General features: G+C 37.2%; 2 protein-coding genes across 4 annotated transcripts in view; one reads left to right on the top strand and one right to left on the bottom strand.

Moving 5' to 3' along the window:
• Positions 1-5,426, bottom strand: part of LOC107042270 — a 9,928-nt gene extending 4,502 nt beyond the window's left edge. Inside the window, exon 1 of one of the 3 annotated variants that reach the window (XR_001461140.1) lies at positions 331-372. Coding sequence is in view for 2 of the 3 variants with exons in the window: in XM_015263271.1 (XP_015118757.1) it covers positions 5,326-5,369 (44 nt within the window). In the remaining variant the exon portion in view is untranslated. Of the gene's footprint in view, positions 1-330; positions 373-3,722; positions 3,824-5,325 lie in introns of those variants that run through there. The other 2 variants (XM_015263271.1, XM_015263270.1) reach the window with 2 other exon arrangements.
• The window catches only part of LOC107042269 (procollagen-lysine,2-oxoglutarate 5-dioxygenase 1), a 140,995-nt gene continuing 121,384 nt past the window's right edge, over positions 1,014-20,624 (top strand). Inside the window, exon 1 of the mRNA XM_015263268.2 lies at positions 1,014-1,292. Within this exon, the coding sequence (XP_015118754.1) occupies positions 1,211-1,292 (82 nt within the window). The 5' untranslated portion in view covers positions 1,014-1,210. The remainder of the gene's footprint in view (positions 1,293-20,624) is intronic.

The raw sequence follows: 20,624 nt of genomic DNA, 5'->3' as shown, positions 1-20,624 counted from the left end.
TTGGTGGGGAATTTAATTCTCCATCGAACTACTCTTTTTTCATCCCTTAATCTCAATTAGGAGGGGAGAAGTGAATTTTTAATTCGCGAGCGTATGGTGAAAAGTCACTGTACGCCGAGAAGAAAATTATTTTTCTCACTGGCCTATAACTTTGTCGTAGTTTGTATTTTTTTGTTACAGAGATTAAGGGATGCAACGGGGATCGATTGATGGGGAATTTAATTCTCCGTCACACCCTTTGTGTTTCATTCCTTAATATTAATTAGCCAGCAAATGAATCAACTGAAAAACGTTAAGAACATGCTGAGGACGAGGAGGACATAAATTCACCTCCAAAACTATCCCTGTGACAGCGGGACTGCTACTGCCGAGTTACCCGCACAGGCAGTTCCCCCAGCCGTCAGATTCGACCGTGGCGGCATCCCTCCGTTGGGGTCGAACTACTTTTGGCTTGGGGTCAGTCCAACCCCGATATCTGAGCCTCTACTTTAGTCAATCCTCTTTGGATACGATACTGAATATCGATATTTTTTTGGGTATCGGGAAACACTAATAACGCTGGCACGACCTCCCCTCCCATGAGAGTACGATTGTCGAATGTAAAAAATCCCTTGCGGAAATCAATTTGGGACTAGCTTAAGGAGAGACTCAAGGGAAATTTGAAACTCTTCGATTGATGGAAATAAACACCACACACACACAACAAAAATTCACCATTTGAATATTTTTACAATTTTTTCAATTATCACGTATTTTAATGACGAAAAAAATTTTAATTTGCGATAAAACGATGAGAAAACGTTCTCCGTGATTTCCCCTACGCAGTTGAATTTTTACTCCCACCCTGCAGCAGCTCTCTTCCCACTATCAGCACTTCCGAACAAGGATAGGTAGGGACCGAGTGCATCTCTCTCTGCCGAAACCTGTACAGCTTCCCCCACCGCATGCGCGGTCTAGGTATTATATGTCTATGCTAAAACCCCTCGATCCGGGGTCTATGGGTGTTTGTGTTCTTTGGGAAATATAGAGATCACTACGCGATCCCAGTTTGCTCCACCACTAACCACTGCGTTTGACACTGCGCCGCACACCGCGAATGTACCCAGCTTGCTTACGTGATTGTTCATTCATTTAGTTTCATTTCTTTTTACTCTGTATTTACTACAAAGTAGTGAACTCGTAGCGAAATCTTCGCAAGACTACAGACAGGATGATGAGCTGCTGGCTTATTTACAGCTTCCTAATCGTCCTTTGTACATTCATCCAGGTTACCAAACAAGAAACAAATGCCGGTAAGATTTTAATCAACAACTGAAGATCATGACTCTATTGATTTCTTTAGTTCCGCATGTTTATGCTATTAGTAACTCCACTAACAATAATTTTTTAGTCTTCCAAAGAAATTAAATATTCCGAAAAAATAATAATATTCTAGCACAGATTTGTATTTTAATACAGAATAATATTGACTATTTAGCAAACGGCGAAAAATTTTTTTTTGAAGCCGCAACTTAATATTTCCAGTGTTGATCAATTATCTAGTTTCAGGAGTTGGTAAAATTAATCACTACCTAGCCCTTACAGATACAGGCCACGGGACGGGCCAAGGCTTCACGAGTATATTTCAAATCACCTACTAATGTTCAACTCATATCCTGCTGTTTTTGTATCCAATGGAAAATTTCTCATTTTCTTAGAGGTTGAGTTTCTTTATTAGAGTATCTTCATGTTTGAGTGTCTTTCATTTGAGTGTCTTCGAGAAAGACACTCGAATGAAAGACATTCAGACATGAAGATACTCAAAGAATTTTTCTTTTTCTTTCATACACAAGTGCATTCAAATCATCCATAGTTGTCTTTCTCTATATATCACTTTTTATGTTTATTCATTTTTGGAGAAACGGAAAAAATTAGACTTAATCCCAATTGGAGTCATGTGATGGCATTGCAATTTCTGACAATGAGAAATTTCACTTTTATCGTCCATCGCATTCATTGAACCGTATAGGTTGAGAGACTATTTTTTATTCATTCTTCTCGTTTTTCTCACTCTGTGGTAGTTTTTTCAAGAAAAGTGATTTAGAACCAGTTCCATTTGATGAGAGGTGGGTGAAGCCATGGTGTTAAAGCGCGATACTGGCATTAGTAACGCGGTGGGAACGCTCCATTGCTCTTGCATTTCCTCTGTTCGCTGAGCGTTCACTGCACGTTCTGCGGTCGATTTTATGGAGAATACTACTTTATCAGATGTTATGATGTTTCAGTATTTTCACTGGCAGTACGCAAAATGTCATCACTAAAAATTTTTTTTTTTCGAGTACTAGATTAGTTCGCGCGCTCTGTCTAAAATACCCAGTATTTTACACGTAAAACACCATACCCTATGTATATTACTCGATGTATAATACACTTGTATAATACTAGGTATTTTATGCCCCAAAGGTTGGTCACATTGGATAAAATACAAATCGTTTGCTTAATAGCAATAACGTAAGTGCCAAAAAAAGTCCTCAGACAAAACTTTTCGAATTTTAAATTTCTGTTTCCATATTAATTTCTAGTTTCTCATGTTTAATTGAATTGGCATATTTTGGCATTTATGTTACGCTGTTATTAAGCTAATGCAAGCTTAGTAACTTTGTAAAATGTTTGTATCGATACACGAAATATCGATATTTTTCAAACTTCCACTAACCCATTTGCTCCAATGTTTTCGTTTTTATAACAAATTTCATAACAAATTGGTTTTTAGAAAAAATTCGACGAAGGTCAAACATCAGAAGGATCACGAGGGTAACAAGAGGATGGTCAAATTTCACGAGGGTCACGAAGGTATAAAATAAAATGAAATAAAATAAAATTTGACTATCCCCTTGTTACCCTCGTGATGCTCCACCCTCGTGAAATTTAACCATTCCCTTGTGAACCTCATGAGATTTAACCATCTCCTTGGAACTCTCTTGACCTTCGTGATATTTGACCCTCCTCTTGTGGCCCACGTGATGTTTGACCCTCGTGAAATTTCACCGTTCCCTTGTGACCCTCATGAAATGGGACCATCTCCTTATAACCCTCGTGAAGTTTAATCATCCTCTTGGGACCCTCGTGACGTTTGACCCTCGTAAAATTTAACCATTCCTTTGTGACCCCCGTGGCTTTCGTCAAATTTGACCTTCCCCTTTATGACCCTCGTCAAATTTGACCATCCCCTCGTGATGTTTGACTATCCTATCGTAACCCTCGTGACGTGTGACCCTCGTAAATTTGACTATTCCCTTGTGACCCTCGTAAAATTTGACCATCCCCTTGTGAGCCTCGTGATGTTTGACCCTCGTGAAATTGGTCCATCCTCTTGTGACCCTCGCGACGTTCGACGTTGGGACCCTCGTGACCCTCGTAAAATTTGACCATCCCCTTGTGACCCTCGAGAAATTTGAACACCTCCTTGTAACACTTGTGACCCTCGTGAAATTTGACCATCTCCTTGTGACATTTATTGTGACCCTCGTGATGGTTAACCCTTGTGAAATTTGATTATCGCCTTATGACACTCGTAACCCTCGTGACATTCGACCTCCACAACCTTTTAGATATTTTTTACATTTTATACTTTGTTCAACGTATTTTACGGAAAATACGAGCACTCAAAATCCGGCTGAATGGAATAAACCGTATATTACATTTTAGACATTTTTTACATAATTTACGTGTATAGAACTGACCGATTTATCCAACCCTGATTGTACACATTCCATTTCGTACACATTTTCGTGAAATACAGAAAGAGTTTACACAAATTTTTCCGAACACATCCCAAACGTACACAACCATTTTCGTCGGTTAAACAGTGTCGATATAGCAGAAATTAATACTATTCATTTGTTATCGAGCGAATTCCTTAGTACTAATTTGACTTTAGAGATGGCAGAAGTAGTTGCAATTGCAGAAATGATGAAGGTATACCAGTGGTGCCCAATGAAAATGAATGGGAGATCTCCGCAAGAGAACTGGATGCATGAATCCAAGTATTTGCGCTCACGATTGCATCAATGGTCGTTCATAATTAATTTCATAATAAATAATCTTTATTAATTATTGAATGACGCTGNGTCCTCAGACAAAACTTTTCGAATTTTAAATTTCTGTTTCCATATTAATTTCTAGTTTCTCATGTTTAATTGAATTGGCATATTTTGGCATTTATGTTACGCTGTTATTAAGCTAATGCAAGCTTAGTAACTTTGTAAAATGTTTGTATCGATACACGAAATATCGATATTTTTCAAACTTCCACTAACCCATTTGCTCCAATGTTTTCGTTTTTATAACAAATTTCATAACAAATTGGTTTTTAGAAAAAATTCGACGAAGGTCAAACATCAGAAGGATCACGAGGGTAACAAGAGGATGGTCAAATTTCACGAGGGTCACGAAGGTATAAAATAAAATGAAATAAAATAAAATTTGACTATCCCCTTGTTACCCTCGTGATGCTCCACCCTCGTGAAATTTAACCATTCCCTTGTGAACCTCATGAGATTTAACCATCTCCTTGGAACTCTCTTGACCTTCGTGATATTTGACCCTCCTCTTGTGGCCCACGTGATGTTTGACCCTCGTGAAATTTCACCGTTCCCTTGTGACCCTCATGAAATGGGACCATCTCCTTATAACCCTCGTGAAGTTTAATCATCCTCTTGGGACCCTCGTGACGTTTGACCCTCGTAAAATTTAACCATTCCTTTGTGACCCCCGTGGCTTTCGTCAAATTTGACCTTCCCCTTTATGACCCTCGTCAAATTTGACCATCCCCTCGTGATGTTTGACTATCCTATCGTAACCCTCGTGACGTGTGACCCTCGTAAATTTGACTATTCCCTTGTGACCCTCGTAAAATTTGACCATCCCCTTGTGAGCCTCGTGATGTTTGACCCTCGTGAAATTGGTCCATCCTCTTGTGACCCTCGCGACGTTCGACGTTGGGACCCTCGTGACCCTCGTAAAATTTGACCATCCCCTTGTGACCCTCGAGAAATTTGAACACCTCCTTGTAACACTTGTGACCCTCGTGAAATTTGACCATCTCCTTGTGACATTTATTGTGACCCTCGTGATGGTTAACCCTTGTGAAATTTGATTATCGCCTTATGACACTCGTAACCCTCGTGACATTCGACCTCCACAACCTTTTAGATATTTTTTACATTTTATACTTTGTTCAACGTATTTTACGGAAAATACGAGCACTCAAAATCCGGCTGAATGGAATAAACCGTATATTACATTTTAGACATTTTTTACATAATTTACGTGTATAGAACTGACCGATTTATCCAACCCTGATTGTACACATTCCATTTCGTACACATTTTCGTGAAATACAGAAAGAGTTTACACAAATTTTTCCGAACACATCCCAAACGTACACAACCATTTTCGTCGGTTAAACAGTGTCGATATAGCAGAAATTAATACTATTCATTTGTTATCGAGCGAATTCCTTAGTACTAATTTGACTTTAGAGATGGCAGAAGTAGTTGCAATTGCAGAAATGATGAAGGTATACCAGTGGTGCCCAATGAAAATGAATGGGAGATCTCCGCAAGAGAACTGGATGCATGAATCCAAGTATTTGCGCTCACGATTGCATCAATGGTCGTTCATAATTAATTTCATAATAAATAATCTTTATTAATTATTGAATGACGCTGTTTGATTCAAATTCGATTCTTCGTCAATTTCCAGAAATTGGATCTTGATGAACTAAAAATTGTAGAAACCACGGAATAACAGCGAAACATAACTTTATCTCTGTTATCCTCGCGTGGGGTGTTACGAACACCCGAGACGTTTCTTCCAGTATTTCTCTTTTGTACTTCAGCATTGATATGAACAAAAATTATTGGATGAATATTCCTACTATTCAATTCCATTTTTTTCTTCATTAATTTTCTACGTTTTTTATGTTTATCAAAAAAAAAGGTTGCTTTGTCCGTTCATTCATTCTCACGCAATTCACAAATGATTTCGTTATGGGCAGTTCCACGAAAAGTTGGGCATCAGGCGAATATTTTTAAGAGAAAAAATCATCATTAATATCAAAAATCTAATTTACAAAAAAATCTGAAATTTTTACCAAAAATTATGGATAAAATAATGAATATTTTCGTATTAAAAGAAGTTAGTCTTTCATAGTTGTTTGGCAGCTATTGATACTTTGAGTGAGTGAACTACTGAAAATGACGAAAAATTGCTGTTTCTCATCGAATTATTCCACCAATAAATGAATTCTTATTGAAATTCATGGCTGAACAGATAATATCTTTGAAAATTGAAGGTAAAACAGGGAAAGAATGAAGGACAGAGTGAAGTAATTCCCTTGGATAAAATGGAACACCATTAAAATTGTTATTTCCCATAGATTTTGAATTAAATGGCATGGGAAAAGTCATATGAGATATTCCATGTCAAATCCTCCAACCTCTAGCCCTCAGTTTTTTTGTTCTTTTTTTTTCTGACGCTAGGAAAAAATGTCGAACGCACAAATTGTCGAATGAGAATGCGAAGGTGCCGCCATCTGGCGGCGATGCACTGAAATGTTGTAGGATGGTAAAAAAGGGTTTTAAAGTAAAAAATGAGTAAATAAATATGAAAAAATCATTTTCGGGTGCAATTCATGATTTAAAACCATTTTAATGAGTATTGGGCATCTTCGAGGATGCTCCAAATGAAAAATTGTGAAAATTTTTATTTTGGTCCAATATATTCACTGAAATTTCTTGAAGAATATAAAAAGGGTCCAACTTTGAGAACGACTCGTTTTTTGAATTTTTTTGAGGTTTTTCTGAGGAAATGGATGGAAGAACGAATTGACAAAAATTGGCTTATTTTTATATGGAAAGTGTGTTCCAAGACGCACATTTTGTAAAAAAAAAAAACTCAAATCGATTGATTTTTACGGAAGTTACAGGCATTTGAAGATAAAACTCGCAAAAAAAATGGCTGCCCACAGAATGCCTCAAAAAATCTGAAAAAATTTGACAAGTCATATTTTTTCATATACAACCACAGGAAAAATCGGCAATATGATTGGCGATGGTGAGGGTTTTGACCTGGGTGAGTTCACATGGAATACCCCATATAGTCTATTTTACTCCACTATCCCATTTTACCCAGCAACTCCCGCCGATTGCGCATGTTTTATTCTTATCTTTTAGCTGCAATTTTTGATGTTTTGACCCCGCTCTTCATAATCACTCGATTGTTTACCCCAATGATTAAGTACTTATGTGTCCAACCATCTGATTCCTTCAAAAGTAACAATATGCTTCCTTATTATTCAGACAAGGTATATGCAAAATCCACAGAAAATTGTCCCAATTTGAGAACTCAAGCTGTGCTGGATAATTGTGGGTCCCCCTAAAATCGAATTGTCTCTTTCGCATTGGCTGGCCAAGTAATAATCGAGCGTAAATAACCTCCAAATGTCCCGCTCTACCGGCCACTTGTTTATGGTCATTACTGGGCTATGAAAATTCTATAGCTTTTCTCTCTGGGACGTCCATTGAAGATTCTCTTAGTTTGTTGCCGATCCTATTGGAAAATTTTGCAGCTGATCTGCAGTTTTTCTGATAGGAAATATTTAGTACATAATTGCATTAATTGTCAATAGGTTTGATCGCAAAAATTTTACTAGTCTCAGCACCGAAATACCTCTTGCATCCTACTACGCACGAAAAAATTTAATAGAAAAACCTAGTGAATTCACTAAACAATTTTATTGGATTTCTATCGATTTTTCTATAAGTTTTTCGCCGTTCTTATTGAAATGTTCAACAGAAAATATTCTGTTGAGAAAGTCAATAAAATTCGATTTTTCTATACAATTTATTCTATTGAAATATATTCTATACAATTTTCTCGCCTCGAATTTTCTAATTTTTTTTTCATTCCATACTTCTTTTCTTTCCATAAAGAAAATCAAACAAAATAACTTGGAAAATTTGAGCTGAAGGAATCCTAGAGAAAATATGTCAATAGAATAAGTTGTATAAAAAAATCGAATCCTATTTACTTTTTCTATACAATCATTTCTATTCAACATGTCAATGGAAACGGCTGAAAACTTATAGAAAGTTCTATAGAAATCGAAATGAATTTTCTTGCAAATTCGCTAGGTTTTTCTATTAAATTTTTTCATACGTGTCCAGCAACGGTTCGCTATATGAAACTCCTGAGAATAGTGAGGGAAATAATTATATCTATTACAATAGATACATTACTAGTCTCACTAGTATGCATCGATTAATTATGCTATTCATCATTTATATTTTTGCTCAGTGTAAACGACCATTTTACTCGATATTTTCATTTATAAAATCTTGTAATATTTTTGAAGACAAATAGTTGGATGAGGGGAAGGGGAAAACTGAGAACGAATATAAGGGTAAAAGAGGGGTAGGTAATCGACTTCATGACGTGACCTGGTAAAGGACCAGTACAGTTTTTATGCACCTCAATAAAATAATTTTTGGTCGAACTCACTAGTGGAATTTCCTCTGCAGTATTTTGATGTTATATTCTTCTCTCATCACAAATAACCATTTTACTAGTTATTGTCTTTCATAATGTAGTTGCACTAATTTTTGGATTCCTGAGGATTGGGCTCGGAGGAAAAGTTGAATTATTGAAAGTATACGCCTTGAATCATGAGAGAGAAAAATAGATTTTGTCTCAAACCGACTGTAATGGTTAGGTGGGTGAGGTGTTGCTCCAGTGGACATCCAAGCTAAGCAGCGTTGAGCTGGGTTAGTACTTGGATGGGTGACCGCTTAGGAACACCTCGCTGGCACAAAAATTACGGGCGATAGGCACGGTGTAGCGGCCTAGTGTCACCATCTAGTCAGTGTGACAGATGTGTTCCATCGTAACACATGTATTTGAATATAACCGCGCTTGGTATGTTGGCGACAATGGGTGGCGGCGCCACCATGCGCCAGTCTGGCGGGTCCGAGCATGCAGGGACGCTCGATGATGTCAGAGTCTAACCGACGCTACAAGTGTGTGTTTCGTTTGCAACTGCAAGTCAATCATTTGACAAGTCATCCTGACTTTATCGTTGTCATAATCGACAAAAATAATCATCCGAAAGGAACCATCGATCAATCAATCGTTTTTGTTCACAAACTATAGTGACGAAAAAACCTAAAAGCTATCAATCAAAAATCTGAATCTAAGACACGAAATCCAACGATTTCGTGTCACACGTGGCACCGAAGCCACGATATCGAAGTCATGATTATCAAATTGCACAATCCTAATTTATTCCACCTAAACATTCAGTGTGGGATTTATCCTATAGTGATCGATTAGTGCGCGCGTGTGTCTACATATTCAGTCGACAGTTCGCCTATGCGTCCCTAGACAAACATTGGTGTGTGGATGCATGTGTGTGTGTGTGTGAATACCGTCATTCGCAGTTAATCGTTTAAATCTTGTATCGAAGTAAATATATCTGGGTTTTTTATGCTTCGGCTTTTTCCCAAGAATTGTGTTTTTGTGTCAGTTATTTTTTCCATATTTTTTATCATTTATTTTTCTGATTTTTTAATGCAGCTATCATACCATCGAGGGTATGATAGCCTTCAACGTCTTTTCAAGATGGATACATTAGGGCACTGCACAATCGGCCGGCTGTGCGACTGGGGTTTTACATGGTTTCCCGTACAGTCCTAGCTTGAATGGGGCACAGCTAAGAGTAAGACGGCCATGATACCACAGATAACAATGAGAGGAAAAAAAAGGTGGGGAAGCAGACTAGAGGAGGGGTTTCAAATCGAGAATTACTTCGATAAAACCAATGAAATAGGAAAAATAAAAATAAATAATAAAAAAATAGATTTTGTCTCGACATTTTAACAAAAATCAGAATAATAAATGTACGGAATGATTTCGTCAAAAAACTTGACGCATTTACTGGAAAATTCAATCAGTTTCTCGTCGATAAGATTGAAAGAATCCGCAACCCTGGCGATTGAGGTGCCGCGGAGGAGCCATGTTATTGCGTGGCTGTTCCTTGGCTGATTTCTTTTTTCGCTAAAAAAATTATTTTTCAGATTTCCACGGATTAATAAACCTTCAGGATATTAATGTTTAGCACTTTGACACAATGTGAAACGGAAACCGAATCTAAAAAAGCTTTTTTCGATGAAAAGTAAGAATGCAAATAGTCTCAACGTGATGTGTAACTGTGTGTGTAACACACAGTTACACACAGTTACACATCACTTATCATGGCCGCCTTCAATTGATACCTGCATTACCGACCGCTGGCGCATGAATTGCCGACTGGGATGTCCATGTAGGTAAAATTGTGGCGCTAAAAAATTTAAAGCTGATTTTGTGGCAATGTGAAGGGGTTTTATTTTCTCTTTCGAGAAAATGAGTGGATAATCGTGGGAGGGTTTTATCGGGCGTTGAGAAGATNGGGGGGGGGGGGGGGGGGGTGTAGAAAAAAGGGTTTTCATTAAACGAACAGGGGTAAGAAAATAGTCGGAACTAAGGGTCATAAGAGTTATATGGAGGTCAGTATGAGGATCATATGGGGGTCATAGGGAGGTCAGTTTGAGGGCCATTATGAGGGTCACTATGAGGGTCAGCATGAGTGTCAGTATGAGGCTCAGTATTAGGGTAAGTATGAGGGTCAGATGAGAGTTGAAAGAAGGTCATATGAGAGTCATATGAGGGTTATATGAGGGTCAGTATGAGTGCCAGTATGAGGGTCATATGAGAGTTATATGGAGGTCTGTATGAGGATCATATGAGAGTTGTATGAATGTCACATGAGGGTCATATGAAGGTCAGTATGACGGCCATATGAGAGTCAACATGAGGGTCATATGGGAGTCATAGAATGGTCAGTTTGAGGGTCAGTATGAGGGTCATTATGAGGGTCAGTATGAGAGTCATATGAAGGTCTGACGAGGGAACCTTTTACATCGTAACTCGAGTATTTCTCAAGTTATTTTAGAAAAACACGTTTTTGGGGTTAATTTTCAATTTTTCCCACCCCTTCTTGGAGGGTGAGCACCCTGATTGATCTCATAGGTTGATTATAATAAAAAAACTGATTTATATACAGAAACGCAAGCTGGCTTTCAAAACCATGCATTTCCAGACTTGATTCACTGGATTATAAGACTGAAACTGAGACGAAAAGACTGAGACGGACGGTACTGAAGCAGAGTTCAGTGAAACTGAATAGTTTATTATATCACCAGAACAACCAAGTTATGATATCCTTGATCTGTATGACACCATAAGAGCTCCATATGACCTTCATAAGACTCATATGACCCTCATACTGACTCTCATATGGCTGTCATGCTGACCTTCACGTAACTCTCATATGACTCTAATAATGACACTCATACTGACTCTCGTATGACCCTGATACTGACCCTCATATGACCTCCATATAGCCCTCATCTGACCCTCATATTGACCCTCATACTGACCCCTAAACTGATCTTCATATGACCTCCATATGGCCCTCATACTGACTCTCATATGGCCGTCATATAACTCTCATATAACTCTTCATATAACTCTCGTATGACCCTCATACTGTTACTCATACTAACCCTAATAATAACTCATACTGACACTCATACTGACCCTCAAATTGACACTCATACTGACCTTCATATGATCTCCATATAACTCTAATATGACCCTCATACTGATTTTCATATAACCAATATATGACCCTCATACTGACCCTGATATGACTTCCATATAACTCTCACCTGACCCTCATACTAACCCTCATGTGACCTCCATATAACTCTCATATGACCCTCATACTGACTCTCATATGGCCGTCATACTGACCTTCGTATGATTCTCATGTGACCTTCATATAACTCTCATATGACCCTCATACTGACTCTCATATGGACGCCATATTGACCTTCATAGAACCCTCATACTGACACTCATACTGACCCTAATATTGACTCTCATACTGACCCTCATAATGACCCTCATACTGACCCTCATAATGACCCTCATACTGACCCTCATAATGACCATCAAACTGACCGTCCTATGACTCCCATATGACCCTCATGCTGACTCTCATATGGCCGTCATACTGATCTTCATATGATCCTCATGTGACATTCATACAACTCTCATATGACCCTCATACAGACCTTCATATGACTCGCATATGACCCTCACACTGACTGTCATATGACCCTCATACTGACTCTCGTATGACCCTCATATGACCTCCACATAACTCTCATCTGACCCTCATATGACCTCCATATAACTCTCATATGACCCTCATAGTGACCCTCAAACTGACCTTCCTATGACCCCCATATGACCTTCATACTGACTCTCATATGGCCGTCATACTGCCCTCATATGACCCTCATGTGACATTCATATAACTCTCATATGATCCTCATACTGACACTCCTACTGACCCTCATATGACCCTCATATGACTCTCATATGACCCCCATATGACCCTCATACTGACTCTCATATGGTCGTCATACTGACCTTCATATGACCCTCATATGCCATTCATATGGCTCTCATATGACCTCCATATAACTCTCATATGACCCTCATACTGACTCTCATATGGTCGTCATACTGACCTTCATATGACCCTCATATGCCATTCATATGGCTCTCATATGACCTCCATATAACTCTCATATGACCCTCATACTGACTCTCATATGGTCGTCATACTGACCTTCATATGACCCTCATATGCCATTCATATGGCTCTCATATGACCTCCATATAACTCTCATCTGACCCTCATATTGACCCTCATACTGACCCTAATATTGAGGCTCATACACTCATGCTGACCCTCATACCGACCCTTATAATTACCCTCAAACTGACCTTCCTATGAGCCGCATATTGACCTTCATATGACCTCCATATAACTCTCATGACCCCTAGTTCCGACTACTTTCTTACCCCTGNCTAATTTAACAACTCAAGCAAAAAAAAATCACAAAATTTAAGTCGGCGAATTAATGTTGGAATAATCTCAACAGAATAAGATTATAGAGAGGTCAATTGATGGTTTTTATTCATGAAAAATTCTCCACACATTTCTTTGAGAAAAAGTGCGTAGTAGAACACGTATGAAAAAATTCAATAGAAAAACCTAACGCTTTCTCTAAGAAATTCTATTGAATTTTTATTGAAATTCTATAAGGGTTCTATTGGAGTTCTGCTGAAATTCTATTGTGAAATTCTATTTGTTTTTGCGCCATTTCTACAGAATAGAAAAAAAACGATTGACTTCTCTATTAAGGGGCATGGAAGCGGTCGCAAAATTATTTTTTCAAACCGATTATCTTCGATTCTATAGAATGAAAATGGTTGAAATTTTTCCAAGAATTGAGGGTGTCATAAAGGAGGGTCGTTAACTATACGTTTTCGAATTTATGCAAAACAAACAAAAAAAAAATTTTGCATAAATCCGAAAACGTGCAGTTGACTGCCCTTTGTTATGTCACCCTTCATCCTTGGGAAGAATTTCAGCCATTTTCATGGGATAGAATCGAAAATAATTGGTTTGAAAAATCATCATTCTTCTCTACTCCGATGATAAGTTCCATTTCCCCTCAAATATATTCGATAGAAATGGCACAAAAAACAAATAGGATTTTCCAATAGAATCCTAATAGAATCCAGTAGAATTCTCATAGAATTCCCATAGAAATTCTCATAGAATTCCAATAGAAATTCTTAGAGAAAGCGCTAGGTTTTTCTATTTAACCCTCCCGAACTGTCGTTCGGCCACCGGCCGAGTCCACTGGCTCGGTAGGCACGGTGCCGCTCGTGTATTTTTATGGTTTGTGAAAAAAAAGTTTTGAAAAAAATGAGTAATTTTGGGTTTAGAGGACGGTTTCAACTTCCAATCAATAGGGAATGACCATAGAACGAGGAAAAAATTGGCGATTTAATGCGCAAAGTTGATTTGATTTGAGGCCAAAATGAGATTTTTAGAGGTTAAACACGGGGACTCTAAGCGATTCAAATTTTCAAACTTTTTTGGTACTCAATTAGCGCAAGTAGGAACGAAATAAAATTGGCAATGAATTCAATATAGTTGAGAACAGGCATTCTAATTTTTTCATATTTTTATTGGCGCACATTTCATTAAGTAAAGAAAAAATCGAAAATGGGCAGCACGGTGCTCATTGAGCCAGTTCAGGAGGATTAATTTTTTCATACGTGAACTACTGAATGTTTTAATAAGGAGCGGCTAAAAACTAAAGGAATTATTCATAGACGTCCAACGGAAATTCAACAGAACTGCCTAGCGAATGCGCTGTCTTTCGACCTTTCAAGAAAACCCCTCATTGTCACTTTTTCTGGGCAAAGAATTGTTCCCGGCGAAGGGGGGGGGGCTGCAGAGAAATATATAGAAGGGTGAGCTGCAGTGTTGAATGTATGATAATAATGACTAATAATAACAACTTTTTGCGGACTATAAATCATAGCCCACAAAACGTTTTAATTGGACTGACTCACATGCAACATCGTCCATTGCCTAACGTGGGATGACCTGTGATTGGTTGGGAGTCATGAAATTATTTGCGCAAATTTTGATCACTTCACTTTAATCAATGATTAAAAAAAAAATTACATATCTGTAGAATAATATTCATGTAATAAACGTTAGGGGTAGAGCTAATCTCCAGAGCAATATACGGAATTCGATTAAATTTAAAAGTGATACTTGGAATAGTTATCACGGATCCAACGCTGTGAAACACTTGAACTTTCCCAATCAGCCCTTGATCTTCCCAAACCATACCTTGCTAAATTTATCCAAAGGATATCCATTTGATTTTGTCCACATTTTGTCGCAATAAGTTCTTCTTCTTCTTCGATTTTTATGGCTTGGACGAAAATTTCTTGAGGCCGGTCGTAATAAGTTTATTACTGCGTGAAGTTGAATTGTGGGTGTGGGACTTATTATAATCAGGTAATCTACACAGAGGAAGAAACCAATGAAAAATTATGAGAAGAGTGGCGGAGAAATTGGCAGGCGGTTTACCGTACCGATTCAGCGAACATAGCGGCGATCGCGACACGAGGGGGGGAGGGGAAAATTGCTTTGACGTTTTATTACCTGAGTGACGGATATGGGAATGTGGTAATCATTGAGTTGCAATCCTGTGTAAAAATTCAGACTGATCGAATCAATACTTTTTGAAATAGAGCAATTTATGTGAGAAACGTTTTTGGCATAAAATAACATATCGTTGTTCCATCTTTGATTTTCATGTGGAAACATTTTTCAAAAACGAGCTGATGCATATAAAATTTTATAGCTGCAAAGATAGCTGGTATATTAATGATTTAAAATTAATTGGATTGCAAAAAAACTGCAAATTTCCAAAAAAATCGTATGTTTCACAATTATCAATATTTTTTTATGATTTTTTCTCTTCAAAATATTCGCCTGATGCCCAACTTTTCAGAACAAAATTGGTAAGGGAATCCCCGGCATCGAATTTTTTGGATTTCGGATTTGGCGTGGAACTGCCCATAACGAAATTAGTTGTGAATCCCGTGAGAATGAATTTCCCCAGGAGATAAATATACCTTTTACGCCCTTTCGTTAATTGAACGGACAAAGCAACCTTTTTTTTGATAAACAAAAAAAACGTAAAAACTTAATGAAGAAAAAAATGGAATTAAATAGTTGGAATATTCATCCAATAATTTTTATTCATATCAATGCTGAAGTACAGAACAGAAATACTGGAAAAAACGTCTAAGGTGTTCATAACACCCCATGCGAGGATAACAGAAATAAAATTATTTTTCGCTGTTATTCCGTGGTTCCTACAATTTTTAGTTCATCAAGATCCAATTTCTGGAAATTGACGAAGAATCGAATTTGAATCAAATAGCGTCATTTAATAATTAATAAGGATTATTATTTATTATTAAATTAATTATGAACGACCGTTGATGCAATCGTGAACGCAAGTACTTGGATTCATGCATCCAGTTCTCTTGCGGAGATCTCCCATTCATTTTCATTGGGCACCACTGGTATACCTTCATCATTTGTCCAATTGCAACTACTTCTGCCATCTCTAAAGTCAAATTAGGGCCGGCGCACAATCAAAAAGAACAGGGAATTCAGAACAAACATTAGGAACAAGGAATAAAGAATAAATTTCAACATTATGTAATTAATGTTTCAACGCACAATAGAGGAATATCNCATCATTTGTCCAATTGCAACTACTTCTGCCATCTCTAAAGTCAAATTAGGGCCGGCGCACAATCAAAAAGAACAGGGAATTCAGAACAAACATTAGGAACAAGGAATAAAGAATAAATTTCAACATTATGTAATTAATGTTTCAACGCACAATAGAGGAATATCGAATATAACCAAGGAACAAGTGTTGGAATATAGATATAAAATATTGTTTACCTGCCTCTTCCTCATGGCATTGGATCATACATACCCGAAAAAATTTAGTGAAGTACAAAATAAAATGCAGGCAGATGAGGATAAAAAGCAAGATGTTGATGTCAGTGTAAAGAGGGGAATGAGTTATTGATTGAATTGATTCGATCCTATCCGCATATATAGGATAAAAAAAATCCCAGATCTCGATTTATGATTTGATTCGTTGCTCCACATTCATGAACAGAATTCACAATTTGATTGGTTATTTAGCAGTGATGCAATATTTGAATGTTTATTTGCGAGTGGCGAACAGAATGAATTTTATTGCGCATGTCATCTGTGTTTATATTTTTTGATTGTGCGTTGGATTGTTCCCTGTTCCGGGATGTGTTCGGAAAAATTTGTGTAAACTCTGTTTGTGTCCGGCGTGGCGCTGGTGTACTTCACGAAAATGTGTACGAAGTGGAATGTGTACAATCTCTCGGGTATAAACGAACCCCCCCCTCATCCCAAAATCAAATGACAAACTCGCGGTAAATCATTGAAAGTCTCAGAGTGGTAGGAATGGGCGCATGCCCATCCAAAAGACATGATGCGAGTTCGAAATTTAAATAATACGAAATCCATAGTCGAAGAATTGGGAATTTAGCCAAGACGTAAAAGGTTTGTTTGTGGGAAATGTAAAATATTTCAAAAACTATTTGTTCCATCATGTGATCGGGAATATCGACGAAACAATAATTATCTGTTGTGTTAAACACGTTGAACGATATTTCGATCGATTATGTTTTTGCGTGAGTCATAATTTATTAGATTCAGAAAAATGCTGGGTATTGTTTAAGCAGGGGGGAGATACATCCGTCGAGTCAGAACTGTACACGGCACCGATCTGTACACGGAGCGCCACTGTGCACAGCAGAACTGTCCACAAATGAAATAGTGTCCGGGCGAAACTGTCCACGAGGACAAAGTGTCCACAACGCGCCAAGCCGATAAACCAGCATCGGTATTGTAAGAATCAAATACATTTATTACCTATAGAATAAAATTGTCAGTAACAATTTCCGTTACCTGATGGCGCTATAAGACTGGAAAGATTATTTTTGTGAAATATCCAGGGCTGTACTACCTGAACTCTTAGGTAAAAACTGAGCCGTGGACCCTAATAGGAGCTAACTGCATAATTGTTGGCCTCATTAACTCAAATTACAGGCCTACAGTAATTACTATTATCATTTCACACATGAATGAGAACCGCAAATTAATTTGTTCATCAAATAATCATTACCCAGGATGGCCAATTNGAAAATGAATCATTAGATTTTGTTACCATTTCTCCATGTTTTAAGGTGTTTAAAACTTTTAAAACCCATCTGAACGAAATACCTATTGTGTGGGTGTGACAATTTCTTCCGAATGAATTGTGCGATCAAGATGATCGATAACACAATCGGAAGGTCTTCATGTAATTTAGACCTGATTTCATTTTGAAGTGAATCCCTCCAGTGGTTTTTCCAAAGTGTCCTGGAGAAAAAATTGAAAATTGCTCAGACAAGGATTTTTCATGAATGAATTATGTAATTGAGATTAACGATCAGAATATCACTGGAATGAATCGGTCCAGGGGTTTTCCCGCGATGAAGTCTTAGAATTGATAAATTTTTACACTGATTAAATTATTGGATGACTTTGGAGATTCATTGACGAATCATTGAATAATTGACTAATATGCAGCGATAATTATCCAATGATGAAATAATCAAAAAATTCCTCGCGTCAATTTTTTAACGAAAGTTTATTTCGTTTCGATCACGAATTGTTTGAAACATCGAAAGTTGTCTCGGAATAATTGAAAATTGATCGGAATATTGCATAATTATGGTTTTCAATTGATGGTAAATGATTGATGGTAAATAATTGAAAATCTCTCCATAGGAATGATTCATTGACTAAATAATTGATTTTTTTGGAATCTGAAATTCATCACCATCAGGGTTAATCAGAAATTTCCAGATTCCATTAATTCCTTTTCAAATAATTGAGAAAAAAATCAAACAGGATTAACAGTTGATGCTGTAATGTCCAAAATTTTGTACTAGAAACTTTAAGGCTAGAATAATTTTATGTGAAATCATTAAGAACCAAACCAACAATTGTAAACTAAATTGAGTGCATTTCATCGCTTGAACTCGATTAAAAATTCCAGAGACGGAATCGAGTTCAAAAGTGATGAAATGGCACACTCAGCATGCCCCAATTACCCAATACAAAGATTCCCACCCGAAGGAACGATTGAAAACCGATTAATTGAAACCCCAAAAACCGAATGAACTACTTCCCCATAAAAATCAAAAGAGTGGGAAAAGTCATACGACATTTTCCGCCAACTAAAAATGGACGCGTTGGAGCCCATGTGACAAGTGACCCCAAAATTCATATAAAAATGTCAGAAAAACCAAAATTAAGCAGTCTTGAAGTAGCGACGGAGCAGTAACAATTCTGGTGCAAATAGTTCATTTAATCGGTCCGGTTTTTCAATCCTTCCTTCGATTACACGGGATAGTACTGAATTAATAGTAAGTTACGAACAATTGAAATTATCCGGGAATAAAATTTCTTTAACCGAGAGTGGTGACTTCTTGCATATAAGGAATTCGTTTATTGTGACGCGTTGTGGCCAGTCTCAACCAAACTCTTAAAATCTTCAAATTCAACTGCCAAAAATTCATTAAAATATCAACAAGTAGAAGAAAGTGTTTCCGTGAAAGTATCCATAATAGCCTTTAGCGCGACTAATTGCTGGTGAGGAAATTACGGATTTACCCAGAAATCTACAAACACATCGAATAATTTACAAATAACAGACCGAATTGTGAGTAACAAAACTTGTAAACCTAAATTTGAATCCTTCAATCATTCCAGGGATAGGAATTTTAGCTACATAGATTTCTGTAAAATCATGCTGTTTTTGTAAACCGAATAGTTATACAAAATATATTTAAATTCAAACTTGACTTCAGTACAACTCCAAACTTCTTGATTAGAAATTCGTCTTAACTCAAACCCTATCCCTAAATCAAACCCTTTTCCTTTATATTTTGGAAAAAGGTAAGAGTATAAAACTGCGTCGTCCAATAATTATAAAATCTAATAATTTTAGCTTTGATTTTAATGTGACAATTAAAACATGTCCATTCGACGCTAAAATCTTTCTCTGGACATAACAATACATTAATCGGTTAATTTTTCATTCTGATTAATAATTGACTAATTAATTCACAATCGTTGATGGGTTTATTCATTTATCAAAAAAGGGGTCAGGATTGATACCAATTGTCGATTAGTAAAATAATTGTCGATTAGTTTGCTGCTGGTTTGCGGTATGCCGACGGGCTACTACTGTGTTATACGAAGCCATATTATGTTGCTTATTGAAAATAGTACCAGGCCTAAAGAATGTTAAATTGATCGTTAGTGATTTTGAGAGAGCAGCCCTTAAAGCTTTCGCAAATATTCTACCTTTGGCAAGGCTGATGGGGTGTTGGTTTCATTTCATCAAAGTAAGTGAGATTGGAGCTTTCAACTGTTTTCCACCAGATGGAAAGAATGTTTAATACTAATTTCGTCATTATAGGCATCATCTGAACACTGGAAGAAGCTGCTTGAAAAATATGATCTACATGATGCTCCACGAGAGCCAAGACACCTATTGCGTTCCCTTCCACTACTGCCATATTATCATGTTGAAAAGGGAATCAAAATAATGTCTCAAAAATGCTCTTATTATGAGAAATTATTTCCTGATCTTTGTCATTGGACGGATTATGTAAATAATCAATGGGGACGAATTCCAGAAATTGTCTCGGTGCATAATTGTTGCATTCGTACCAACAATGATCCGAGGCTTACAATCGACAATTCACATCTTGAACCGGGGGTAAATCCCCTCCCGTCTTCTCATTCATTCATACATATGAAACATTTACATTTGGATAAACAATCCTGATATAATTCCCATGTCGAGAATCTCATAGGAGAATTGCATCTTGAATTCTAAGAAACTTGCAAGAGATACTGCGAGATGAAGTCAATTTTTATTAACTATTTTATTAACTCAATTTTTACTAACCAATTA

This window comes from Diachasma alloeum, unplaced genomic scaffold (genome assembly GCF_001412515.2).
Source record: "Diachasma alloeum isolate Michigan unplaced genomic scaffold, Dall2.0 Dall_scaffold_00432, whole genome shotgun sequence".
Classification (NCBI taxonomy): domain Eukaryota; kingdom Metazoa; phylum Arthropoda; class Insecta; order Hymenoptera; family Braconidae; genus Diachasma; species Diachasma alloeum.
The sequence above is the reverse complement of the archived record's forward strand: the minus strand, read 5'-3'. Positions and strand labels throughout refer to the sequence as shown.